This window comes from Sus scrofa, chromosome 7 (assembly GCF_000003025.6).
Source record: "Sus scrofa isolate TJ Tabasco breed Duroc chromosome 7, Sscrofa11.1, whole genome shotgun sequence".
NCBI lineage: Eukaryota > Metazoa > Chordata > Mammalia > Artiodactyla > Suidae > Sus > Sus scrofa.
The window spans coordinates 121,238,148-121,265,476 of NC_010449.5; the positions used below are offsets into that span (position 1 = coordinate 121,238,148).

The 27,329-nt window shown below is 52.2% G+C and overlaps 1 protein-coding gene across 13 annotated transcripts in view; it reads left to right on the forward strand.

Moving 5' to 3' along the window:
* The window catches only part of WDR25 (WD repeat domain 25), a 146,096-nt gene continuing 118,818 nt past the window's right edge, over window positions 52-27,329 (forward strand). Inside the window, exons 1-4 of one of the 13 annotated variants that reach the window (XM_021099716.1) lie at window positions 120-136; window positions 516-603; window positions 1,331-1,390; window positions 6,543-7,452. In XM_021099716.1, coding sequence (XP_020955375.1) covers window positions 6,655-7,452 — 798 coding nt within the window. In that variant the 5' untranslated portion in view covers window positions 120-136; window positions 516-603; window positions 1,331-1,390; window positions 6,543-6,654. The other 12 variants (XM_021099718.1, XM_021099715.1, XM_021099724.1 and 9 more) reach the window with 12 other exon arrangements.

Below are 27,329 nucleotides of genomic sequence, written 5' to 3' on the forward strand. Positions count from 1 at the left end.
GACTGCGTCATCATTGGCTGTGGCGGCCAGAGGCCGCCGCTGATTGGTTGGGGCCCCGGCGTCCGCGGAACGCGACTGGGCGGCGGAGTGCAGGCCGGACAGCCTCCGGGAGGACCGAGCGCTTCCGGTGTGTGTGGTGAGCGGCGGGCCGGGCCGGGGGACGGGAGGGGACGGGACCTGGCTGGGGCCCGAGTGCTCCACACTCTTCCGCGCGAGCCTTCGCCGCTGTTCGCCTGTTCTACATCTCCGGTTCTGCGTCGCGCAGTGCTCTGGACGATGCTCACCTCCTACTCTTGGCAACCTGGCTAACTCCTATTCATTCTTCAAAACCCACCTCTGGTCGTATCTTGTTTGTTGCCCTCATCAGTCTGTGGCCTCCGGCGCAGGAGGTGTGTTTTGTGTTTAATGTCTGTCCATAAAACCTAATATAAAGCTTGGCACAGTGTAGGTAATCAGGAAATGTTGAATGAGAATATCTTATCCCTGTTGCTTTCTCTGTGCCCTCCTCCCACCAGGTTGCATTTCACAAATATCTGTAGATGCTGGGGATCAAACAGTGAACAACACACAAAAAAGTCCTGCCTGGGTGGAGCTGACATGCAGGTGACTGTCATTGCCGCTCCCCTCTCCTGTAGCCTCATTTCTGCTAAGACCTGACTTTTTCTTCCAGCTGTTCTTAGCTATTTTTATTTTTAATTTTTTTGTTCTTCTTAGTTTAATCACTCCCTCTTTCTATGAAAAAATGTCCTTTCCCCACTTTTGCCTGTTTAGGCAGCAGTTTCCCTCTAAAGTTTGTTGTTGTTGTTCCCAGTGGCTCCCGATCACCTCCGTTTTTGCCTGTTTTCCTTGACTCATTCTTGCCTCCATCACTCTTACCCAATTTGATTAGTTTTGTTGTTTCGGTCTTCTCATCACCTCTACTTCCTCACCTCCTCCAGAGCGTTGCCTTCTGCCCTAGGCCTGCCTTGATCTCATCATAGGAAACAGCCCAAGCCCACCATCATGCCGACTTTTCTGTTTTACTTTCCTCCTTGGGATTTCTCATCACTGGACATCCTTTGTTTCACCTGGTCATGGTCTGTCTTCCCCCGCCGTGCGTGAGCATGATGAGCTCAGGGCATTGTTCACTTTCTTGTTGGCTGAGGTGTTCCTGGCGCCTGGTATGGGGCTCGGGAAGTAGCCCATGCTCCTTCAATGTTTACTGAATGACTGAATGAAATGTACATGAAGCAGATGCTGCTATGGTTCATCTACCTGCATTCATTCAGTTCTTGCTGCCTTGCCTTGTGGGGATCTTCTCACTCCGCTGCTCTCTGATCTTTTGCTGTAGGTCTCATTTCTAATTCTGGCCATCGACCTCTCCTGTGAGTCGACATCTGTGGACAACTGGGTAGGTAGGAATCCATTCTAATGGCTGAGGACAGGTGCCTTGGTGCTGGTAACCTAGTGGGTTCTCTTTGGAGGGATGGAACGGGATGCTGTGGTGGGTGATGCTGTGCCCAGGAGTTGAGACAGGTGAGATGTTTGATCAGGATGGGCTTCAGGAACAGAGCAAGTATTTAGAGAAAAGAAATGCCAAATCCTTTGCAGTGCAGTGTTCTATTAATTTATAATTTGTCCATTATATTTGTTCCATTTGAGATGGGCTGGCTTGTGATGGAAGTTTTTTGCTTTTGTTTTTTTGTGTTTTTTTGCTTGTTAGGGCCACACCCATGGCATATGGAAGTTCTCAGGCTAGGGGTCCAGTTGGAGCTGCAGCTGCCGGCTTGTGCCACAGCCACAGCAACGTGAGATCTGAGCCATGTCTGCAACCTACACCACAGCTTACGGCAATGCCGGATCCTTAACCCACTGAGTGAGGCCAGGGATTGACCCTGCGTCCTCATGGATACCAGTCGGGTTTGTTATCGCTGGGCCATAACGGGAACTCCTGTGATGGACGTTTTATTTAGACAATGGCTCTGTGTGTAGAAGGTGTTACCTGCCTGGATTGGACTGTAGGTGGGGGTGGGATTTTTGGAGGAGGCAGACCACTGGCATTTTTTGGATGTTGGTGTAACTTATTTGGCAATGGAGCCCTTCAGGCAAATGCTACTACCCTTTTTGGGAAAGGCAGGGGAGGGGTGAGATGGTCGCTTCCAGGGAAAACCACTGTCCGGGGGAGATGGGGGTGATAGATAGGCTGTCGGAATGGCGTAATTGAGGACCCACAGGGAGTCTTCAGGGATGGAAGAGGAGCTCAGGGTGGCGTATTAAGGTAGGGCACGTAGGCTTCCTCTGAAGTGATATGCTGCCTGGGCTCTCAGTGCTGCTCCACCGCGCCCTCTGCTGTCCAGGACATGTCCCGTATCCTTGTTTTCCTTGAGTGTCCTTGCTTCGTGCTAACCACATAGAATTGAATTCCAGAAGGGGGTACGTCTTTGGGGAAACTAGCTGGCTACAATTTATCATGTATAATGATTCAGAATTCCGGGCATGGTTTTTAATGTTTACTTAACATTTTAAAAAAATATAATTTAATTATTATTATTATTATTATTTTTTGCTTTTTAGGGCTGCACCTGTGGCGTGTGGAAGTTCTCAGGCTAGGGGTTGAATCAGAGCTGTAGCTTCCAGCCTTTACCACAGCCACAGCAATGAGGGATCCGAGCCGCGTCTGTGACCTACACCACAGCTCATGGCAACGCCGGATCCTTAGCCCACTGGGTGAGGCCAGGGATCGGACTTGAAACCTCATGGATGCTAGTTGGGTTCTTAACCTGCTGAGCCACGACGGGAACTCCAGGAAGAGTCTTTTAGGAAGGGGAAATTCACTGTCGTGTGAATCTGTGTGTTTGTCGCACAACTGCTGGATTTGGGCCACACCCTCGAAATTGGGTGGACTGATGCCTCAGGCACCTGGGCCTTGTGTCCTGGGTCTGTCTCTCCCACTGGCTTGTAGTCAGGATGGGCTGTCTGGGGAAGAGCATTCTAGGCAGATTGAACAGAAGGAAGGACTAGAGCAGAAGGGAGAGGGTGAAGGCGAGGGTGGCATGCTTTTGCCATGTGGTGAGGCCTGGTCATCTTTTCATTTCAGTATTTTCAGACCTGACCTCATTCATGCTGGTGAATGTATGCTCTTCTCATGTGTTGCTCAAAAACTGCTGCAGGCTCTCTGTACCCCCAGCTTTGCCCAAAATGTGCTAGTATTTGTGTTGGACAGAGTTCTAAAGTGGGATTGTTGCAGTAAAAACTGTGTGTGTTCAGGAGTTCCTATTGTGGCTCAGTGGGTTAAGGACTTGACATTGTCTCTGTGAGGATGCAGGTTCCTTCCCTGGCTTCCCTTAGTGGGTTAAGGATCCGGCGTTGCTGCAAGCTGGGGTGTAGGCCTCAGTGCAGCTCCAATTCAACCCCATCCTGGAAACTTCCATATGCTGCAGGTATGGCCATAAAAAGAAACAAAAGCAACCCCCAAACTATATGTGTTTGAATTTGGTGTAGATGTTGTCCAAATTAGCATTCCAAAAGGCCTCCCATTTTTTTTTTTTTTTTTTTTTTTTTTTTGCTTTTTAGGGCTGCGCCTGCAGCACATGGAGATTCCCAGGCTAGGGGTCGAATTGGAGCTACAACTGCCGGCCACGGCCACAGCCATAGCAACACCAGATCTGAGCCATGTCTGTGACCTACACCACAGCTCATGGCAACGCCAGATCTTTAACCCTCTGAGCGAGGTCAGGGATCGAACCCATAACCTCATGGTTCCCCGTCGGAGTCGTTAACCACTGCGCCACGATGGGAAGGAACTTCAGGGCCTCTTTAAAACCAGAGTCATTCTGTCCAGGCATCATGTCTCCATTTGGTCAGGTCCTCTTTTATGTCTTTCAGTAAATTTTTAGTTTTCTTTGTGTAGGTCTTGCTGGTTTTGTTTTTGTTTTTGTTGTTTACTTTATTCCCAGATATTCCATAGTTTTTGTTTTTAAAAACTGCCTCTTCTAACTAATTACACCTGGTGCATAGACAAGGCCTTATTAAAAAAAGTTTATTTTATCGAAGTATAGTTGATTTATAATGTGTTAATTTTTGCTGCACAGCAAAGTGATTCAGTTACACACACACGCATATATACACATTCTTTTAAAAAATATTCTTTTCCATTATCGTTTATCACAGGATACTAAATATAGTTTTCCCTGTGCCATGTAGTAGGACCTTGTCTATCCATCCTATATGCAATAGCTTGCTTCTGCTAATCCCAAATTCCCAGTCCTTCCCCTGCCTCCCCTTCGGCAACCACAAGTCTGTTCTCTATGTCTTTGTGTTTGATTCTCTTTTGTAGATAAGTTCATGTGTGTCATATTTTATATTCCACATGTAAGTGACATCATATGGTATTTGTTTTTCTCTTTCTGACTTACTTCACTTAGCATGATCACCTCTAGGTTGCTGCAAGTGGTATTGTTTCATTCTTTTTTATGGCTGAGTAGTATTCCATCGTGTGGAATGGAATGCACCACATCTTTATCCATTCATCTGTCTACGGCTGCTTGGGTGGCTTCCATGTCTTGGCTGTTGTAAATAGTGCTGCTGTGAAAGAGAGGTGCATGTGTCTTTTCGAATTATATATGTATATTTCTGGACATATGCCCAGGAGTGAAATTGCTGCATTATATGGAAACTCTATTTTTAGTTCTTTTGAGGAACTTCCATATTGTTTGCCATAGTGGCTGTGCCAGTTTACATTCCCACAACAGTAGGAGGGCTCCCTTTTCTCCACATTCTGTCCAGCATTTGTTATTTGTAGACTTCTTTATTTTTTTTTTTTTTTCTTTTTAGGGCCTCACCTGTGGCATATGGAAGTTCCCAGGCTAGGGGTTGAATCCGAGCTATAGCTGCTGGTCTACCCAACAGCCACAGCAACACCAGCACCTTAACCCACTGAGCGAGGCCAGGGGTCGAACCTGCATCCTCATGGATACTAGTTGGGTTCATACTGCTGGGCCACGATGAGAACTCCTGATACGTGTAGACTTTTTAATGACGGCCATTCCCGTGGTGTGAGGTGGCACCTCATTTCGGTTTTGATTTGCAAGTCTCTAAGAACGAGCAACACCGAGCATCTTCTCCTTTGTCTAGTGACCATCTCTATGGCTTCTTTGGAGGAATGTCTGTTTAGATCTTCTGCCCCATTTTTTTTTTTTTTTTCAGGGCCACATCTGTGGCATATGGAAGTTCCTGGGCTAGGGGTTGAATTGGAGCTGCTGCTGCTGCTGGCCTGTGCAACCTCACGGATACTTGTTGGGCTCTTAACCCACTGAGCCACAATAGGAATTTCCCTTCTGTCCATTTTTTTATTTTTGTTGTTGTTTTATTTAGTTATATGAGCTGTTTGTAGATTTTGGAAATTAAGCCCTTGTCAGTCACATCATTTGCAAATATTTTATCTTTGTCTGTGGTTTCCTTTTCTGTGCACAAGCTCGGATCTGGCATGGCTGTGGCTGTGGTGGAGGCCGGCAGCAACGGCTCTGATTAGACCCCTAGCCTGGGAACCTCCATATGCCGTGGGTGCGGCCCTAAAAAGACAAAAGACAAACCCCCCTCCCAAAACCCAAAACATTGGTACCATTTATGTGAGAGCATATTTTGCCTGTGTTCTCTTCTAGGAGTTTTGTGGTCTCTTATATTCAAGTCTTTAAGCCATGTTGAGTTTATTTTTGTGTGTGGCGTGAGGGTGTGTTCTCACTTCACTGATTACACGTGGCCGTCCAACATTCCCAGCACCACTTGCTGAAGAGACTGTCTCTTTCCCACTGTGTATTCTTGGACAAGGCCTCATTTTTTTTTTTTTTATTTTAAATGAAAAGAAGTTGAAGTGTAGTTTACAGTTGCATTGCTCTCTGCTGTAGAGCAGAGTGATTTAGTTATACATAGAGATGCGTGCTTTCTACAAAACATGCCTTTTCATTGTGGTTTATCATGGGACACTGAGTATGGTTGTCTGTGACACATGGTAGGAGCCTGTCGGTTGTCCTCTTCATGCATAATAGGAAAAGTCCTTATTTGTTGTTGTTGTTGTTGTTGTTGCTATTTCTTGGGCCGCTCCCGCAGCATATGGAGGTTCCCAGGCTAGGGGTTGAATCGGAGCTGTAGCCACCGGCCTACGCCAGAGCCACAGCAACGCGGGATCCGAGCCGCGTCTGCAACCTACACCACAGCTCACGGCAATGCCGGATCCTTAACCCACTGAGCAAGGGCAGGGACCGAACCCGCAACCTCATGGTTCCTAGTCGGATTCGTTAACCACTGCGCCACGAACGGGAACTCCAAAAAAAAGTCCTTATTTTTAATGTGTTTATTCCCTTTTTTTGGCATGCGGAAGTTCCTGGGCCAGGGATCAAACCTGCACCACAGCAGTGACACCGCTGGATCCTTAACCTGCTAGGCCCCCAGGGAGCTCCTCTTGCGGGTTTTTCAGGCTCAGGTTTGCTCAGCGGCATGTTTGCTTTTAACTACAGGTTTGCTTTTAACTCAGGTTTGCTCAGCGGCATGTTTGCTTTTAACTACAGGTGATGATGATGCTTTTAACTACACTTTCTTCCTTCTTCAACGCATGTCTTCTGACACTTGACTTTGGCCTTAGGGAGTTCGCCCTTGAAGGACAGCCAGAAACTGTCTTCAATGGCTTCGCTGGTGGCTTATGAAGACTCAGACTCTGAGGCCGAGGCTGAGCCCGCAGGAAGTTTTAACCCCGCCGGCCAGATGGAAGATGCTTCTGCTGCGGCCCCGTCTCACAGGTGGGCTCTCGCCTCGGACTCCCTGGACGTGGCGGATGCAGGCGCACAGCCTGCAAAACGTGAAGACCCCGCGGGCCGGCGTCTCCCACTGGTTCGGCTCTGGAGAAATGACCCAGGATCTCGCCCCAGCCAGAGGTTACTTTGGCCCCGGCCGGAGCCTGAGGTCACCGCCCCCCCCAGCCAGCCTCCTCGTCCCTCCCTGTGGACCAGCCAAACTCCCGCTGGCCACGTGCCCCTGGCAGCTGCCCGCCTGCAGCAGGCGAAACCCCCCTGGGGCGCCTACGACTCCCCCGAGGCATCTTTCCGTGCCCGGACCGAATCTGAACGCCCCGGTAGCAACGGCAGCTCTCTTCAGAGGAAGCGGTGTGAGGACTCTGTTGTGCCCTATACCCCGAAAAGACTGAGACACTTGCAGGCGCTAAGCGCGGAGGCAGGCAAGGGGGAAGATGCGGAGGCCCAGGGTCCCTCGGGGAGGCGGCCCCCCGCCCCTCTCTGCGTGGGCCCCCAAGTGTCCGAGTTTATTCAGCCGTATTTGGATGGTCAGCATAAAGAAACCACGATTCCCAAGAAGGTGCTCTTCCACCTGAGAGGCCACCGGGGCCCCGTCAACAGCGTGCAGTGGTGTCCGGTCTTTGCCAAGAGCCACATGCTTCTTTCAACGTCTATGGACAAAACCTTCAAGGTAAAAGCCTTGCGTGCAAGTGTGCTTTTCAGCTGCTCTTGGGAATGCACTCCTGGGATGTTTTATTTGAAACAGCGTGGTAGGGCCTGGTCACAGGCTGAGGGGTTCTTTTTGGAAGGGTCTGTGGTTCTCTTTGCTGCATTCGGGAGTGGCTTCCACAGTCCGTTCGGTCCCCTGCCCGCCGATGCTGTCTCGCCCAGGCCAGCAGAGGATGCCAGTCCAGACACACCGGAGCGCTGGGAGGGTGAGGCCGTCGAGTGAGGGGCAGCGGAGGGCAGAGAGGCAGGCTCTAGGAGCTTGGGACATCCTCTCTGTCCCCCATTGAGAGTCGCGTGATGGTAGATCCGTGCCAGGCATGGGGCTGGATGCGGGCGTGTAAAGCCCATAGACCCTGTCCTGGCATCCAGCTGGGCCCAGGGTGGTAGGGGCTGTGGACAAGTGGCGAGGCACACGTGAGCCTGGGCTGGGGCTGTGAGAATGGGACCCTGGAGGGTTACACAAGGGCTCTGAGAACCCGGGGAGGGCTTGGTGAAGGCTCCACGAGGGACGTTTTACCTGGTGAAGGTGGGCTGGGGCGGGGGGGTGTTGGTGGCCTGGCTGAAAGCATGGGAGCCCTTGAGGGCCCCAGGGCAGGAGAGGGGCCTGGACTTGGGAAGAAGGCTGGGTTGGATGGGGAGGACTTTGGCTGCCCTGCTGGGACTTCTAGTTTATGTAGAAACACTTTTTTTGGTTGCTATTTATTTATTTTCTAAGCTCCTGACACAAGGCAGGCTTGTCGTCAGCCACGCCCATAGACGCAGGTAGGTGGTGTAACAGGTGTGTCACACCTGCCTGGAACCTGTCTTCAGCCGCCCCGACCATCCTCTGTCCCCCTCCTCACTTTCCTCGGCCCCTAGCAAGGCATAGACCGTCGTAGGGGTCAAACACATGGGAGCAGAATAAAAGCTTCCGGGGAAGAAAGTGGCTTTGGGGTTGGAGGGACATGACTCGGAATGCAGCGTCGCCGTGGAGGCCCGCCCCGTCCGCCGCCCGAGCTGCCCTCCTCTGAGTCTGGTGTCTCACCTGTGAAGGGCGGCCTTGTTCCTGGGTCCTGTGATCAAGGGAGGGAAGCGCTTACCCAGCCCCTGGCCCGAGCCAGGAACCCCACGGGTTCTCAATAAATGTCACCACCCCACCCCATTTTCCTCACCGTTCTGGAGCCTGCCTGCCTAGGACATTGCATTCGCAAGTTTTGCTTTTAGCTCTTTGCCCAGGAGGCCTTTTCTGAAGCTTGGAGAGGAAGCCCGAGTGCAAGTGAAGCCTCGGAAATGAGCTCCATCAATGCTGTCGCTTTAGGTGGCGTGTTTGAGTCCTGAGACCTGTCCATGTTCTTCCTCTTCCTTCTTTCTGGGGCTGCGCCCACGGCACATGGAGGTTCCCAGGCTAGGGGTTGAATCAGGGCTACAGCTGCCGGCCCAACACCACAGATCCGAGCCGCATCTGCGACCTGCACCATAGCTCACGGCGTCGCCAGATCCTTAACCCGCCGAGTGAGGCCAGGAATGGAACCCGCGACCTGATGATTGCTAGTCAGATTTGTTTCCGCTGCGCCACACGGGAACTCCCTTGTCTGTGTCCTCGTCTGTGAGGCTGCTGGTGTGCGGGTTCACTGCCGCTTTCTGTCTGCTGTCTGGAGCCCTGGGGTTTACACGCATGTCTTTGGTGCTTTTCCTGCGAGACCGGGGTCTATGGTCGGGTCAGGAGGCTTCTGCCATCCCTGGTGCGTTGTGATGTGCTTGGATCCACAGTCCTGGGGCTCCTAACCCTCCCTCCTGAGAGTCTGCACCTCTGGAGCCCCTGTGGGTCCTGTCCTTTTGGTCAGGAACCCGTCTCAACGGTTTCTGGTGGGCAGTGTCTGGCTGGCTGTGGATGTGGCTGGAGTTAGAATGATCTGGACTCAGGGGCCTGCTCCATCCCCAGCAGCTTCGTGATCTTGGGCGGAGGTACTGGACCTCCCTGAGTCTCCGGTGGATAAGACGAGCTTACGCAGCCTACGGCTGGGCCTCCTCAGGCGGGCAAGCGCCCAGGTGTGTGTCTGAAGCACCCGGTCTCAGGCCAGGCATGTGGCATGGTGGAGCTTTGGAGGGCAGCGTGGGTACAGGGGGCCATCTGAAGGGAGCGGGCAGTGCCTTTCTAGGACCCCGAGGGAGGGGCTGGTCTGGCAGACATCGGCCGCGCAGGCTCGAGGAGGAGGTAGGCTCACTGGGTCTGCAGGGACACGCTGGGTTGCTATGGGCCGGCGGGGTGGGGAATGGGGTGGTGGCAGGTGGCCTGGCCGGTGCCCACCGCCCTCGGGGTCCTGGAGCCCTGTGGAAGTGGCCTCAGTGAGGTGCTCTGTGGGGCCGGCTCTGGCCGCTTTTGCCTGGGACGTTGAGGTTTCCTCAGCAGAGGCACCCCGTGGGTTTTTGCACAGAGAGCATCTGAGTGAAGCCATTGACTTGGGGCACTGTGTTTGGTCCACGAGTGGCAGGTGTGAGTGGAGAAGAAGAGTGTTGAGAACTGGGGATACAGGGAGGGGAGCTGGGAGCAGCCAGCTAGCTGTGACAGCTCACGACCAGAAGAGGGCGGAGTTGGTCCAGCCTGCGGAGGCTGGAGGCTGCTCAGGGCCCAGGCAGAGGGACAGTTTCAGGAAAGCCCCACTTGGGGCCACTCACCGAGACCTGAGTCTGGAGCCCTTTGCTGGGGGGCTGCCCTGGGCGGGTCTGTCCGGTCCCGAGGAGGGTGGCGTGGGCAGTGACATGGATGCTGGCCCCTTGCTTGGCCTGGCAGCCTCCAGGGAGCCCTGCCCACTGCACTGTCCATCTCTCACGGCAGGGCTGCAGGTCTGGCCTTGAAGTGGCCCCAGGGGCAGGGTACAGCTTCCGTCGTGGCTGCTGTGATCAGCGTCTCCTGCCCCTCTGCTTACCGTGGTGTCTTGAAAATCAGGGTTGGGCCAGGGTCCGCTCTGCTTTGAGATACGTGATAGTTCTCAGTGACAGTTATTTGGCAACTTGACGTTAAGTGACTTTTCAGTGTGAAGATGGTGTGGCAGGACTGGAGCAGCCAGGATGGAAGGAGGGCTGGGGACTGGCCGGGGGCCGGGCAAGGAAGTCCAGGCTGAGGCCTCGGGCTGGGCCCTCAGGGGTGTGTGTAGCCCAGTGGGCAGCTGGCAGCCCTGGGCAGGATGGTGTTCTTTCCCCTCCTGGGGCAGAGGGTGGGCAGTGTGGGAGTCCCTGTGATCTGGTATGAGGTGGAGGGAGCATGGGAAGCGGTTTGTGGAGGCTTGAGTCTGGGGTGGGGACAGGGCCGTGGGCGCAGGCGGGAGCCCTGGCTCGCTGCAGCCCAGGCCTGGGGGAGGGCAGATGGCAGGTGCAGGAGAATGAGCCAGGAGAAGTGGATGCAGAAGGGCACCCGCAGTCCATGCTCCCTTTTGAGGGTGTCTTCCCTTGTATCTTTTGGTTAAATTCTGCCAGAGTGCTGTCTTGCCCCTACCCAGTCTGGAAGGAGGAGAGAGCTTGGGGCTTGGGCCACAGGACTTCAGTTTGAATCTTCCCTCTGCCTTTGTTGACTGGCTGTGTGATCTCAGGCAAGTTACTTCACTTCTCTGAGCTTCAATCTCTGTCTGGCAAGTGGAGAGTTATGCATGGTTTGCCAGGTTTTCATGAAAAATAAGTGATATAGGTTATGAGTTACCTGATGTGTGCCTGGCACATAGTAGGCCTTTACTGTGCTCACATATTTGCTCTCCCTGGGAAGTTTCTCCTGTCCTCGCCATGTGCTAGCATCTCATTCTCCCTACATTGCTGCAGAAGCATATCAGCTACACTGTAGATTTTTAGCTGCTCGAGCAGGGGAACGGTGCCAAATCCGCTTTTATATCCTCTATAGCACCTGGCACAATGTTTTGTACAGGTTAAGTGATCAATAAAGATTAGAAAATTTTTTTTGGATTTTACTTACAGCCTTTGGGAAAGGATTACGTTTAAGGTGCATAAACCCTACTTGCCAGTAGGGGGCACACTAAGACAGTATAAGCAGCTCACCCGAGCTTCTAGAATGTGGAAGAATCCTTGATTCAAGGTAACATTTACTGAAATACGATTTCTCTTCTGATGAGGAGAAAAACAAGACAATCCATCTGATTAATCTAAAGAACGTGGAGTGCCAGTTCCTTCATCTCCTTAAAATGTAGCTTTGGAATTCATAAATTTCAATTGGGCACATTACGGCGGAAAGATACTTATTTTTAATATGTTCTAAATGTTCTGTGAGCTGTAAAATATGCTTATATTAGTTTTGAAAAATTTACAGCTAGAGAAATTAAGTCAAACAAAACAATGACTCACAGTTCCACCCCGATGCTCTGCCCTCTTCCCACCCATCCCCCCTCCCCTGTTGCTGCCGCGCCTCTGTTCTCCGTGGCTGTAATCCCAGCACGAGTACCCTTCTGTGTCCTCTCTTCGTTTCCCCGTGTCCTCGTTTGGCTCAGCGTGTTTGAGGGCCCATGGCACGTAAGGGTGGAGTTCAGACTGGAGGCCCTTTTTTGGAGGAAAAAGCACAGACATTGCCTCCTTTGACCAGACACCCCCGGCCCTGGTTGTTGGCCCCGTGTGCAAAGCCCTCTCTGCCAGGCACCAAGAAGAGTCCCCAAGGCACATGGCATGTTTCTGGCTGCCAGAGCCCTGCTTTGAGGATGCAGAGCATGGGGGGGTGTGAGGGAGAAAACAGCTCACCGACGGTCTGAACCCGGAGCCAGCACCTCCTTCACGCAGGGGCCTCCCTGGTCTGGACCGAGCACCTCCCTGTGTTTACAGAATCGGCTCCCAGAGCCTGTACCATTTTGATTCTGCCCCCCCCGCCCCCCCCCCCCCGCCAAATCTTTTGTACTGTTCGTAAGAGGCATTTTCCTACCTCATTAAAACCTTTAACCAAACATTTTCCTGACTGTCTCAGATTCCAAACTTTGCTTTGTCTTTTCCATGTTGTTTCCTATCATTTCTTGCTTTTGTTTTTAAAATAGGACTGCAGTGAACATGGCTATACATAAATGTTGTCTTTTTGCTGCCTTAATGGGCTTCATGGGCGGTTCAGGTGGGCTTTGATTTGTCCCCAGGCTTTAGCTAAAGCCTGTGTGTGTGTGTGGTGAGTAGAACCCAACCAGCTTGGCCAGCCTCCATCGGTGCCATTGTTACTTGAGACCTCTGGGTTCCCGTTTCATATCTGCTGCTGTGTGACTTTGGGAAAATCACCTAGCCTCTCGGATCCCCCATTTTTTTCCACTGGTAAAATGGGGATGATGGCTACCTGTTAGATGGCAAAGGGATGAGAAGTGGCAGCCCAGCGCCCAGCAGCAGGAGGCGCTGAAGAAACATGTTCCCAGCCCCCCTGCACCCGAGTCTATTAGATAAAAAGCTATCGGAGGGAAGAAAGTCACCTCAAATCCTCCACCCAACCTGACGTAGCTTGTGTTTGTCAATCTTTTCGTAGTCTGTCTATAGATACAGATTTTTCAAGCGTTTCAGTGAGATAGATACTTTTAAAATTTAAAGAGTTTGGGAGATTGTCCCAAGCCACTTACTTACCCTGCATAAACTGCCCTTGGACGTCAGTATCGGAGGGCTGGGTCCCTGTCTGCAAACCGATCTTGTTCGAGTGTGATGGGAGGGAAGGCACGGAGCAGCCCTTGGCCAGTTCACAGAGCAGCGCTGGGGGCAGCGGTTTCTCACCCGAAGAGACGAGGGAGCGTGAGTGCCGGGCAGGACGGGTGGGCCCCAGGTCCCCTTCTCGTGTGCGTTGTTTTTCGCCCTCTGCCTGTGGTGGAGGAGTGAGGATGGAGAGAGCCAGCCGGCCCGGGAGCACCCTGCCTGCTCGGAGCGGTCCGCAACGCCCCATCGCATCCTCACAGCAGGCTTACGAGGCGAGGGCTGATCTTGTTCCCATTTTATAGATGAGAACATCGAGGCTCCGAGAGTTATGGGATTCATCCACGGTCACACAGCTGGTACACGGTAGAGGCGGCCAGCCGTTTAGCCCACAGAGCCTGAGCGGGGAGAAAACTGGAAACCCTGCTCCCCTGTTTCGGAGGATAGAGGTTGGAAAAGCATGTCCTCTCCCCCAGGTGGTGCCTAAGCACTGCCCAGCTTCAAAGCCTGGTGGTCCTTGTAAGGGGCATCGGGAGAAGAGGTGATTTCCGTGGTGGTTTGGATTTGCATTTTTATGTATTACAGGATCCCGTTGATTTATCATTGTTAGCGTATCTGATTATATTATGGGATCTTAGATGTGCTTTGTAGAAAGTAATATATCTCAGATTCAAAGACAAGGAATTTATGGATTCAAGTGCCAGAGTGAGGGTTTATTTCAGTTTTGAAAGAATTATTCTTGATGGATTTTACAAAATGAGATTGAGAAATGATTTGATGTGGAGAGCGAGGAGTCGCTGCGCATTATGCAGATGATGGGCAATTTATTCCAAGCACGAGGCAGATCTATTGGAAATGAGAGGCGCACAGCTGGGGAGGAGGCTGGGCGGTGGTGGTGGGCGTTTGGTATTTGGGAGGGAATGATTAACAGTGCATCGAGGGTAATTAGGTGACGGTGAGGAGAGAATGGCTGGCGTGTGGGTGCGCGTGCGCCCGTGCACGCGGAGAACATCTGCTCCCATCTGCACTTGACAGAGGCCCAGAGAGGGGCAGACGCTGGCCCGCCAGCACACAGCGAGGTCAGGTGGGGGGTGCCCTCGGCGTCTTCCCTCTCGGCCCGCATCTGCTCCTCTCCCTTCTCGTCCTGTGGAAGTCCTCCTTCCAGGGAAAGTTCCTGGTCCCCTGAGTTGTCACGGAGTGGGGAGCGGGGGCTTCAGGCTGGTCCACAGCAGGGCTGCCGAGCCTTGGGGAAGAGCCGGGAGAGCCGGAGCTGGAACCTTCTCGTGGGCAGTGAAGTTTTGACACTCCTCTCCCCCACACGAAAGCTGCGACGCTCCCGAGGCCAACAAACGAGACATTTCCCACTTCTGGTGTGCTTCCCAGAAGGGCCGCGTAAGCTTGTGCTTTATAGGAAAAAACCTCGGGCTGGAAGAGGAATCAGAAGGGAAAAGTGTGGCAGAACCCAGGCTGTGTTTTCTCCTTTTTGAAAACTTCATTCAGTTCAACTTCCACAGTTCAGTGTCCCCAGTGCCAGATGCTGATGGGGAGAAAGCAGGGCCGGGTGAAGGCGCGGACTCTGTCCTCGGGGAACCAGTCTCGTCCAGGCCCATCCTGCATCATTAAGGGAAGAATAGAGCAATTTGGGAAAATGCTTTTAATGTAATTGAAAAACGCAGATTGCAAAATTGGCACACTTAGGGGTTGAGACAGTCTAGTAAATTATTTCTTGCTGCTTTTAAAACTTGGATGCAGAAGACTCTTAAAGGCCCCTGTCTAGTGCCCATGATGGCTTTGTCCTTCTCCTTTTTGGGAAAAAAATGGCAGAAATGAAAGATGTCACCGTAGACCTTCCGCTCGGATCTGTCGACTGCGAGTGTTCCGCAAGCCGCGCTTCCTTCTCGTCTCTTTTCCCACGGGCGCCCGCTGCTTTTATGCTCCATCGAGGCCTTTATTTTGATAGTCAGCGTTAAAAAACTTTGAGGTGGCCATGTCCCCTCCCCACCGCTAGTCTTTTTACCCCTTAAAAGAAGGAGTGGGCTAAGTCACTCCACCCTCTTCGCCTCTGCTCCTGGCTTCTGCTGGGTGGAGTCTGCTGCAGACCCCAGGGCCTGGGGGGTGGAGCAGGACGCGCGGGGGGCGGGGCGGGGGGGGCAGAGCACTTGAGTGAGGTCCGTGGGGTCAGCCCAGCCTCCCTGAAAGCCTTTGGCAAGCTTCCTGAAGTTTCTTTCCACGGCGAGATAAAAGAGCGAGCCTCAGGCCCCCTCACAAGATAGCGTGGCCCAGAGTGAAAGGGAGGAGGAGCAGCCGGGCCTCAGACCCCGGCCCGGCTCGGGCGGCTCTGCTCTGCCGGGGGCCCTGGAGCCAGTGCAGGCCTGTCTTCGCTCACTGTCCTCCTCCCAGGAGGCCCAGGGCTTGGACGTGGGGACTCTGATGAGCTGGCTGATCTGGATGTCCCTGGATGGAGCTTCTAATTTCCTTATCTTTTCTCTCGAGTTTTCTATCTCTTTGCCTTTCTGTTTTATTCTTCTGGGGAATTTCCTCCACTGTATCTTTCAGTCCCTTTTTTTCCTCCTGGGATTTTGTTATTTCTGCTGTCACATGCTTCAAGTTTTCTACCGAAGTATAACATGTATGCAGAAAACTGTTCTGTTCTCTCATATTTTTACATTCTGAGAGCTGTTTTTTTTTTTTTCTGAACATTCCTTTTAAAAATATTTATAGTATTTTATTTTTTATTGCAGATGTACAAGGTCTTTTCTTAGCTCGCGAGTTCTTTGGAAGTTTTCCTATGTTTTCTGAAATGTTTCTCTTTTCTGCTCCTTTTGTCTTTTTGTTTTGGTGTCTGTGCTTCATGTTAGAGATTTTCTCCTGCTCATTCTGATTCAGAAGGGAGACTTGACAAAGCTGATCTGACCAGAGGCTGAGAGAGAGAGAGAGAGAGAGAGAGAGAGAGAGAGAGAGAGAGAGAGAGTGTGTGTGTGTGTGTGTGTGTGTGTGGCTTGTCCACAGCGAGGTCGTCATGGAGTGATGAGATGAGCTGGCGTTCATTGCAGGACCCCCAAATGTGAGCATCTCTAATTATCTTCTCTTAGCCCGGTCAGTTTCCCAGCAGGGCCTCCCACCCCCTGGGGTGGGCTCGCCGGCTGGCTGCCCGCATCCTGGCTCTGAGCTGGGCGGCGGGCTGGGTCTCTGTTTAGTATGCAGACTTCAGCCCACGCTGTCCTCCAGCGGGTCTCACTCGTGTGTCACGCACGTCTCTTCCTTTCAGTGCCCAGATCGACTTCATTCTTCTTAGCGGCTCCAGAGCCGTCCGTCCGTGGCTCACACCATCATTCATGTGCAAATGGGATCGTGTCTTCTTTCCCTCGACAGCGCCAGAATTATTACGTTTTTAAACGTTTGCTAATCTAGTGGCATCTTGTTTGAGAACCAAATGAGTTCATTTATGTGCAGTTCTTTGAGCACTGAGCCTGGCACCTCATTAATGCTGAATAAGTGTTTGGGGTCTCGGTTCTTGTCCATTAATCTCCAGTAGTCTTGGTGTTTTTTGTTTTTTTGTTTTTTTTTCTTATCCCAGCAATTTACATACTAACAGTATTGACCTGTCAAACTCCCCCACCCTGGGTGTTGTTCGCTTCTGAGTTTTGCTATTTCATTCTTTTACTTTTTGCAGAGGAAACCTAACATTTTGTGTGTGTGTGTGTGTGTGTGTGTGGTCAAGTCTATGGGCCTTGTCCTCCCCACCCTGGGATCTGATAGTCGCCTATACATGACCTTCCTCTAGCAGTGATTAGCTGGAGCCAGTTTCAATTCTCGTCACCTCTCCCCGGCGTTGGGCGTTGCGTGGGTCCGGGCAGGCCGCGCGGGCCGTGATGGATGGGCGCCGGGTGCCAGGGATCAACGGGCAGATGAAGGAGCAGCCACGCTGTGTAGCACTGGCCTGCGCTGACGCTGGCCACTAATGACTTCAGACGGCCTTCTTCTCACCCGGCTTATTCCGCGGGGCATGGATATACCAGGGCCACCCAAACCATTCCTCAAAAAAGAAATGCTTGTGGCTGAAAAGGAAATACGCACACACCATGGAAAAACCAGAAAGGCATAAAGAAAAAAATTGTCTGTCATTTCTCCATCCAGAGGCAAGGACGGTAGACTTTTTGGTATATTTCCATCCACTCTTAAAAAAAAAAAAAAAGCGACATAGTTGAGTTCCAACTGTCCATGTCATTCCAAATCCTTCTCCCTGCCTGCTCCAGCAGCCGTTTCTAACGCCGTAATCCACTGCAGTGGTTTTCTGCTGCGGTAATTTACTGCGGTGGTTTTCAGTGTGTCTGCAAACCCCTAGGGGTCCTTGAGAGCCTCTCAGGGGGCCTGTGGGGGTGAAAATTATTTTCATAATAGCACCTAGGAGTTACTTGCCTTTTCACTCTCGTTCTCTCATGAGTGTACGTGGAGTTTTCCAGAGGCTATGAGACATGTGCTGTTAGAATTGATTAAATACAGAAGCAGCTCTGAGAATGCAGCTGTCTTGTATTAAGCTGGCCGTTAAAGAGATGGCAAAAAAGTCAACAGTGCTTTCTCTTTTTTTTCCGCCTTGGAAAATATATTTTTCACAGGAAATATGTTCTTTGTGTTACCCTGTAACGGGTTTCTTTTTGTTACTTCTACATAATGAGTAATTATTGTAAGTGTCCTCGGCTTTAATTTTTAATATGCTGGATGTGGATAGATAGGACCCGCATAGGTGGCAGCTCTTCGAGCCCTTGCTCACCTTAGAGAGGGGAAGGGGGGCCGGAGGGTTTGAGAACCACGGTTTCATTCACGCTCGTGAGTCCATTTGGGGCACGTATGTGTTGTTGAAAACAGTGTCACGTCCCAGCACTGGTGCGTGAGCACAGGTCGGCCCCAGCTGTGACTCCCTCTCCTGGGCCGGATTTCCAACCTGCGCCACCGAAACACAATCCTAGAGGGTCCAAGCCTCCCTCAGTCCCGCTGCCCCTTCTCCCTGCACCCCCTCCCCATCGCGCCCTTTGCGAAGATGATTTAACAGCATTACAAAATGATGGGAAGAAATCTCCCAATTCTAACATACACTAAAATCATGATTATCCTTTTAACACCCTCTCAATCAGTTTCTGGCCCACACGGGCTTGTGTTTTTCACAGGGTGTGAGTATAATTTTGCAGCCTGCTTTTCCCACTTAGCATTCTTTCCCAGCTGCTCCGGCTGCAGTGCCACCGGCCGCCTCTGTGTCTTTGGAGGGCGTCCATTTCCACTGGTTCTGTGATGCTCTATCGAGTTGATTAACTGTAATTTACTTAGCTGTCCTTGGACACTTAGGTGGTTGCTAATTTTTGCTATTACAGATAATGCTGAAGTGGTTATCTTCATGCATGGAACCTTTTCTGTTGGATTATTTCTTTCGGATTGATTCCCAGAAGTGGGACTGCTGGGTCAAAGGGTTGTACATTTTCATGGGTCCAGATACCTCTGCTGTCAGATTGCTTTCCAAAAGGATTATACCAATTTGCACCGCCACTGCAAAGCCTGCGTAATAACCGACTATTTTGCTTCACTATCATGCCTAGAATTTTCTCTTGGAGCCCTAAGGGGCAAAGGCCCTTATCTAAGTGAATGTGATCTATAATTATTTAGACTAACACCAAAATTGCTTTCAGAACATTTTTAACCTGCTGAGTTTAGAATTCTAATTCACATACACGCTAGCATTAAAAGTTTCACAAGTAGCAATTTCTCTCTCCCTGGCTCACAGTGTGTTTACACAGCCCCGGCAACTGGAAGGAGGGAAAACTCGAGAGCTTTTATAAACAGAAGTGGTCTCTTTCTGAACTAGTTGAAGTGTTATTTTGAAAGGTACAAAAACACAAATTAAAACTCATTTTCGTTGTAATCTTTGGTTAGAAAAGTTGTTTGTTTTTGTCCTGGTCTCTTTCCATGTTCTTTTGCTCTGATCCAAGCCCGTTCAGCAATGTCTGGCGGCGATGCTCTTAGCCCAGGGGCGGGGACAGGCGGGGAGCGTGTGGCTGTCCCCAGGTGCCGGCAGGGCGGGGATGGGAAGAGGACCGCGTGGCACTCTGGTCTGCGCCTGAGGCACAAGCAGGGCTCAAGGTGGCAACCTCAGAGGGCGGCCGGCACACCGTGGGGAAGAACCTTCCAGCACCCGGGACTGGGCAGCATGGGGGAGTGGGCGCCCCCGAAAGCGGCTGAGGACGGAAGGGTCGGGGTCGGATGGATATGCGTGGCCAGGGCTCGGTCCTGAGGCGGCGCCCCCGATGCCGGCGGTGTTCAGAACGAGGCCTCGCGTGTGCTCCGCTGGTTTGTCTGGGCTTCCGTGTTCTCATCTGTGAAATAATTACCTCGCGGGGCTGGAAGGATCCGATGAGGTTGGATGTGTGAAACCACTTTGTAAACCGTAAACCCTTACCGATGGAAGGTCTTATCAAGAACGTCAAGCCAGGGTTTATTCCGTAGTTGCCTCCTAAGCCGCATTCCTAAGCACGGGAGGCGCAGTCCAATGGGCCTCGGCTGCCTTGACTCACTGCGCCAATAAGCCCTGCGCGGTCGAGGGCGGCGGGCCTCTCCAGGAGCCGGGGCTGCTCGGGACGTGCCTTCCTATTTTCCGGCTCAGCAGCGTGACGTGACGTTCGTTGGCCGCGCTGGTTGGGGTGTAGACTGGACCCACTGCTGCTCGGCCAGCAAATTGCTGGGGCCTTGTCTCAGGCTCTGTCTGTGGTGTGAGCAGCGAGGGCCCCAGAGGGTGACAGGTGCCCCAGAGTCGGTATCAGAGATCTGACGCCCCCTTGCGGCTTTGGGCCTAGGCGGTCAGTGGCACAGGGCTGGCTGCTGCTTCCTGCGATTGCGCTGGGTGGGGCTCCACATCGGGCTTTCAATCTCATTTACCTCCAGCTGGGGCACCGGGCAGTCCCCTGAGCTCAGGAAGCCCACTGGGGGCTCAAGCGCAGCCCCCTGCACTTCCTAGCTGTGTGGTTTTGGGTAAGTTGTATCACTCTTGGCGCCACAGCTTCTCCATCAGTAAAGCAGGAGTAATAGCATCCATCTCATTCTGCTGAGGATTAAAGAAGAAAACTCACAGAAGACTCTTCAGAGAGCACCGGGCACACAGCCGACACCGCCAATAGCAGCAGCATCCTGTGCCCGTTTTACAGACGGGAAAACTGAGGACCAGAGAGGGGTGTTGGAGGATCTGTAGCTCCCAAGCACAGAGCTGGTATTTGAATGTCCCTCTTTCTGCTTCTGCCCTCTGAGGTTGTTCCCTGCCACCCTCCTGCCTGGGGACTCCAGAAAGTAATCCTGGGTCGCGGCAAGGCCCTTCACCTTTGTGAGTCTCAACTAGTTCATCTGTAAAGTGAGCGCAACTCTAGTAGAAATTCCATGATGAGAAGGAATTTAGTTTCTCCCCTTCTGCGAGGAGAGCTGAGCACATAGTAGGGGCTTAAAAACCACCTGTGAATGAATGAATTCCATAACTCAGCCTAGTACTCTTGGGGGCCTCGCCGGGCCTCAGGGGCATGGAGGCTCCGGGGGCCGACTGGTGCACACACCCGGGCGCCGCCCCCCTCCTCTAATCTGTGCAGCGGCGGCCCCACTCTGGAAAGGGCTTTGAAGACGGTGGCTGGAAACTAAATCAAAGCGGCGATCGTTCCCCATTTGTTGAGTTGTTTGCATTCACACTCGCAGGTAATGGGCTTGAGTCGACGCTTAAAGCTTGTGCGTTTGTTTATTATTTATAAGTCATAAATCCAGAAGAGATTTGAGGAAGCTTGCACTAGAAGACACGAATACAGCAGAGCTGTTAAAACAGCCCCTGAGAAGCCTCCCTGAAGTGGGGGTAGGCCCGTAAATCAGGTTCAGAGCCCACCTCCCGCAGGGCCGCACCCCTATGTTCCTGAGGCCCCGCGCAGCAGTGAGGGGTGCCCCGTCTCGTGCCTGAGCTGCCACCACAGGTGGTCTCAGTGGGGACAGGAGCTGGCGAGACCTTGTTGGGGGGTGCGTTTTCTTTCAGGGCCCTGTCTTGGCTGCTCTGTGTTGAGATCTGGGGTCAGGGTGGAGCGGGGAGGGGGGCAGTTGTGTCGAGGTTGCCTTGATGGGACGTACCCTCCCCGGAGCCCCTGGGCCCGACTCTCAGGGCCGTCACATGCTTTGCTGCACCTGAGTTTCTCTCCTGCCAAAAGGTGCCAAGAATACTTACCCAGCTCAAGGAACTGTTGTGCGGGTTAACTGTGGCCTGAGCCCTGGCACTTGGCAAGTGCTGTCGCTGTGACTCTGACCCACGTGTGTGTGATTCTTGTGATGAATGTGGTCCGGGGCCCCTGGCTTAGGTCCTCGCTCAGGGTTCAGGGCTGGCAGGATGGCGTGCCCTTGCTTGCCCTTGGCCCTGTCCACGCTGACGCTGTGCGCACTGAGCGTGGCCTGTTCATTATTGCTCATAAACACTTACGGAGTTTGAAGCGAAGAGAACATACTTTTTAATTATTTCCCTGCTTGTCTCCAGCAATGCTGTTGTCAAGGAAACCAAAACCTTTGAAAAGCTTTTCAGCTTCCCGTTCGGAAGAGGATACTTGTGCAGTGCTTATGTTGTCTGTGGAAATGGACCCGTCATTCTGGAACAAAATCTGTTTCTTTTTAAAGGGTTCACTTCCTTCATTCTTACAAATAGAATCTTTTTGACCCTTTAACAGAAGATAGAAGATTGTATGGTGGTATTTTCTCAAAAGAATTGCCTGTATTCTTATCTCATAGTGTTTCATTCATTGAGCATCTGTTGCAGGACTTGGGTGCTAGGGATGGGAGTGGGGTACAGAGGTGGGTACGACATCTCACTCTTCCTCGAAAGATTCCCGGCCTCTTTGGGAAAAAGCAGCACAGGTGTAGAGTGCTGTGTCATCCCTGCTCCGGAGGGTGGGGGGGTCTCGGATCAGGTGCTACAGGGCACAAAGGTTAGCTGGTGGGGGTAGGGGTGGCGGGGCAGATTCAGTGAGAGTCACATGGGCTCCTAGAGGTTGCTAGAAATTGTTCAGCAGCAGAGATAGAAGAGCATTCGGGCAGAGGGGATAGACAGTGCAAAGGCCGGAAGCATGGAGGCACATGTAGACTGCAAGGCTCTTAGACGAGGCGGGTGGGCTGGGCCCATAAAGCAAAGGCGGCGAGACTCTCTGGAGAAGACTTGCGAGGCAGGAAGTCAGGAGTGTGGAGTGTGAAGAGGTTGTCAAGGCCGGCTCTTGAAAGCTGTTCTATTTCTGTCGGACAGAACCCTTGCTCCTGGGTGTTCGGCGACACGTCACTCCTCACAGCCCAGCTTCAGAGCGAAGGGACTCTGCTAACACGTTTTGAGTTTAATAATTCACTTTTGCTCCGGGAGTACAGCTTTCACTGTAATGTTTCGGCCAGGCTTCCAGTAAAACTTTATGATTGTTAAACCCAATCAAGGGCATTGGCTTTATATGAAAAAGATAAATCAGTGTTCGAAAAACAAGTCTTATTTTTAAGCAGCCTTTGTTTTTCTCTTAAAACTTAAAAAAAAAATTTAGGTTTATGGAAGAGTTGTAAATATAATCCAATGAGTTCCTCTATACCCACCCCCGGCTTCCCTGGCATCTTACGTGACCCTGGTGCATTTGTCAAAGCCGAGATACCACCATCCCTGAAACTGTGTTAACTAAACAGGGGGCTTTACTCGGATCCCACCAGTTTTTCCACGAGCGTCCTTTTCTGTTTGCAGCATCCAGTCCGGGATCCCATGTTGCATTTGAGCTCTTGTTGTTTTTATTTGTTAACTATCTTTTGGGGGGGGGGATGGACAGGAAGCGGGCTGCGTCTGGTCTGGCCCCACTTATTCTGAGGTCCCTGCGCTGACACCCCCGCCCCTCCCTTCCAGGTCCCTGGTTGGTGTCCCAGGTCAGGGCCCTGCAGCCAGGCTCAGGCCCAACACTGTTTGCTTTTCAGACCCCGGTTCCTTGTGGATCTCGAGCAGGACCCGTGGGGGGTCTGCACGCTAGGGAGGCTTGGCGCGTGCCCTTGCCAGCTGCCAGGGGCTCCCCTTCCCAGTGGAGGCGGGTTAGTGATAACAGGTCTCCTGGGCCTTTCCTTTTTTCTCTCTTTTTTCCTTCGGATTTAACCCGGCCAGACCTTTGGGCTGATGTTGACATTAGTGAGAGTTTGGATCTAGAACATTCTCTGCCTTCAGAGAGAAGCGTGTCCGTAGGTCATTTGCCTGCCCAGGTGGGGGGGGGGGGTTCCTGCATCTGGCGTGTGCTCGCTTCCACCCTCCGTCACCCCACGCTTCTCCCACCACCTTTTCCGCGCTTCTCCCTTCCTGCTCCCCCCCCCCCCCGGTGCCACGGCGACCGTCCTTGCCTGCCCTCTTCCTCCTCCCATCCCCCCCAGTTTCCTTCTTCCATTCCTGTCTGTGACAGGCCAGTGAAGCTGTTGCCACGGAAACAGAAGCCCAGCAGAAGCTCCGCTCCGCTTTCCGGATGCTTCTAACGATGATGACGCAGATAATGTTGAGTTCTAGAATCAGCTGCGTCCCGGCCTGTGGCCTCCAGAGCCCCTTCATTTTCCGAAGGCCACGTTGGTGCCCCGGCTCATAAATCTGTCCAGTGGGTGGTCAGTGTTGATTTGGTACCTTAATACACTTTCCTGTTGCTCCAGAAGACTGGCTGCAACCTGTGTAGAAAATGCTCAGCTGAGTTTACTTCTATTACTGAGGGAAAGCACCAGAGCAGAGTCAGTGGGCTGCCAGGTTCAGAGGGTAACTTTTGTTCCCCGTGGAGGCGGGGTCTACCCATTTGTTGAATTCCTGGGTGGATGACGGATGGCTTTTTTTTTTTCTTCCTTTTTTCATTTTTAAAAGTTTGAAATATAGTTGATTTACGGTGTTTGATCATTTCTGCTGTACAACAAAGCGATTCAGTTATGCACTGCATGTACAGCCCATCTCCATTCTTTTCCAGATTCTTCTCCCACACAGATAATCACAGGCCATTGAGTAGAGCTCCCTGGGCTATACAGCAGGTCTCCACTGACCACCCACTCCATGTGCAATAGTGTCCCCAAGCCAGTCCCAGACCCCATGATGACCAGTTGCTTTTGAAGGAGGCTGGGAGAAAGAGAGATTTAGTTGGGGCTTTAAAAAAATCTTCCAGGGAGCTCCTGTCGTGGCGCAGTGGTTAACAAATCTGACTGGGAACCATGAGGTTGCAGGTTCGATCCCTGGCCTGGCTCAGTGGGTTGAGGATCTGGCGTCGCCGTGAGCTGTGGTGGAGGTCGCAGATGCGGCTCCGATCCCGCGTGGCTGGGGCTCTGATGTAGGCTGGAGGCTACAGCTCCGATTAGACCCCTAGCCTGCGAACCTCCACAGGCCGTGGGACAGGCCCTAGAAAAGGGAAAAAGACAAAAAAACAAAACAAAACAAACTTCTGATATTTAGTTTCACTCAGTGACTGTTCAGTGAGGACTTGCCGGTTCCAGGACATGTGCTCCTGCCCTGGGTAACAGGGCTGGAGGCGGGGTGTGTGTGTGTGTGTGTGTGTGTGTGTGTGTGTGTTTGCACGCACGTGTGTGTGGGAGCTTCCCTGGAGAGTCCCGTTCCTTGGTAGTTGTTATCGTAGTCGGTGAGTCCGGCTGCTCGTTAAGTAGGCTTGCGGTCCCCTCGGAGGGAGGGCTGTTGGCTGCTGGGCCTTGGTGGAGCTGGTTTATAGTGGAGGCAGCCCTGCTCCTTTCTGTTTGTTCAGGGTCTGACTTAGGCGCAGCTTGTTGGCATTCGTTCGGGTTTGGAGCTTTGCCATTCAGCCAACGCCAGCTAATAGCCCAGCAGGGGAGAGTGAGTTCATGGATTATATTTAAGTTAGTACTTATTCCCAAAGGTAACTTTGCTTAATAAAAACCTTAAGCCTTTATTGCTGTGCTTATGGGTATCTTGGCTCCAGGGTGTGAAAATAAGACTTACAAAATCCAAACATTATTTGTGGAAATGCAAAAACATTTTCATTAATAGAGGGTGTGAGAATAGCGAACGGTGCTTCCCATCTGTGTCTAAATGGACTTTCTGCACTCGGGCCTTTTTATTTTCATACTCATTTCGGGCTTATTTAAATATCGTCCTTTCAGTAGCGAATTCTAAAGGAAGGAAGCTTTGGTGTGTGAATAACTTTACAACTACGCACAGTATTTCTAGGCGGTTGCTGTGACTTAAGTTGATAATGGACCCCACACAGCAGTCACTAATGGGTGATAATCTGGAGTGTTTTTGTTATTGTTGTTTTTATTTTAGAAGAAAGGTTTGAAATTAGCATAGTAAATCTCTGTGGGATCTTTGCAAATAAAAGAATATTCCCGTTAAAAACAACTTTCAGGAAAGATGTATGGTAATGAATAAAACATCAGTGAGTGAAAATAAGCGTGTTTAATTATTCAAGTAGAAGTAGTAATTTAAACTAATTATTGCTTGCGGATTTCATAATTCAGTTTTTGTCTCGCAATAATATTTCCTCTGGGCCTCCGGGGCGCGTCGGCGGCTGCTCCCGTTCCTGGGGCGGCCCCCCCACGCCCACCCCGCTGCAGCCCCTGGTCCCCCAGCATCCGCACGGCCTCCTTGGTGGCCCAGGCCCCGTGGATCCCCCCTCGCACCGCCTAATTAAGCATTTCCTTGCTTATCGCTTTCTGGGCTTGCTTCCGGGGGTCTCGGCCCCTCCTGCACGAGTCCCGAGTGTCACACGGGGGCCAGACCCCTCTCCCCGCCCCAGTGTCTTGGGCTGCTCTGTCCCTTCGTCGCCCTGGCAGAGGTGATGCCGAGCCTATGTCCTGCATCCTGAGTTCCTCGTGAGGCAGGTCCTTGCGCCCCTCCCCCCGCCCCCGCCCCGGGCTGCCTGAGATGCCCTCTGGATGGCCTCCCCTGATGCCCTGCTGGAGTCACCATTTCGTCGTCCTCATAGCTTTGCATCAGTAGGTTCTTGGGGTCCACTAAATTTTTTTTTTTTTTTTTTTGGTCTATTTAACCTTTTCCTTGCTTTGGCTGTTCACTTTGTCTCTGATTCTAAAAGAAAAGCATGTTCCCACAGAGGAGCTGGAAAGAACTGGAGACTCCAAGGCAGAGGCTTGATGGGGCGCCCGCACTCGCTGCCTGGCCTCTCTCCTTCCCCAGCCGCGCTCTGCCCTCTGAGCGCCAACCTGGAGTTGTGGGCTCCAGCTCCAACTCCCTGGTGCCCCACCCTGGGCTCGGAGTGGCACAAGGAGGGCTGGTGACGGAGTAGTACGTGCGGGGAGGGACTGTGCTCCCGGGCGCGAGGCTGCGGCCCCGCAATCGCCGCCGTCGCTTCCACGCGGCCTGGGACAGCCCGGGGCGCGGGACCTGCCTTTACGGCACATCCGCCGCCTGGAACAGATCTTGCAGTTCAGGTGAATTATTATCCCACCCTCAGAAAGTAACCGGAAAGCTTTCTATTTCTAACTTCTTCTTCCCAAGTGCCCTCTGTCAAAAGGTAGTGACATCTGCGCTTCTGACATGTGACAGCCGTTATTACCTCGCTATAATCACACACCATCCATCTCAAGCCCAGAAGCTTTCCATCCATCACGTCGGGAAGGACAACCTTTATGTAAGACACTCCCCCCCTTTCCTTTGTTATTACTTTCCCCTAAAAAAACAACCCTCTGCTTCTACAAGCACGGTCCACGCAGGCGGGTGACTCATTTCTTTGCGCAGTTATTACTGCGGACAGGGACACGCCAGGTGAGCCGTGGGGGTGGAGAGAGCCGCGAGCCGGCTGGCAGGGGCCAGGAGTCCACGTGTGGCTCTGCGATCACCAGCTGAGACCCTGAGCAAGTTGGGGAGAAGACAGGAAGATTCGACTGATCCCCAGGTCCTTTTAAGCCAAGTGGTCTTGTGATGTCCAGACGGACTGGAGCGAACTGAGATAATGGGAGGATGACAGGCGTCACCCCAACTCTTCCCGCAGAGCCCCTGAAATGCGCCTCCCTGATTCTGAATCAGTTTTCTCCCCATGTGACCTCCAGGGCACGTCGTTAAGCAAGCAGGAGAGTTGCTGGCACCTTATGTCCCCCTGAGATAAAATGCCAAGGGGAGGAGACTGAGGCCGCTGGCCCGGAGAGGGCCTGCCCTCCCTGAGGGGCCGACAGCGGGACTTCGAGTCCTCTGTGACCTGTCTTGCTAGCTCA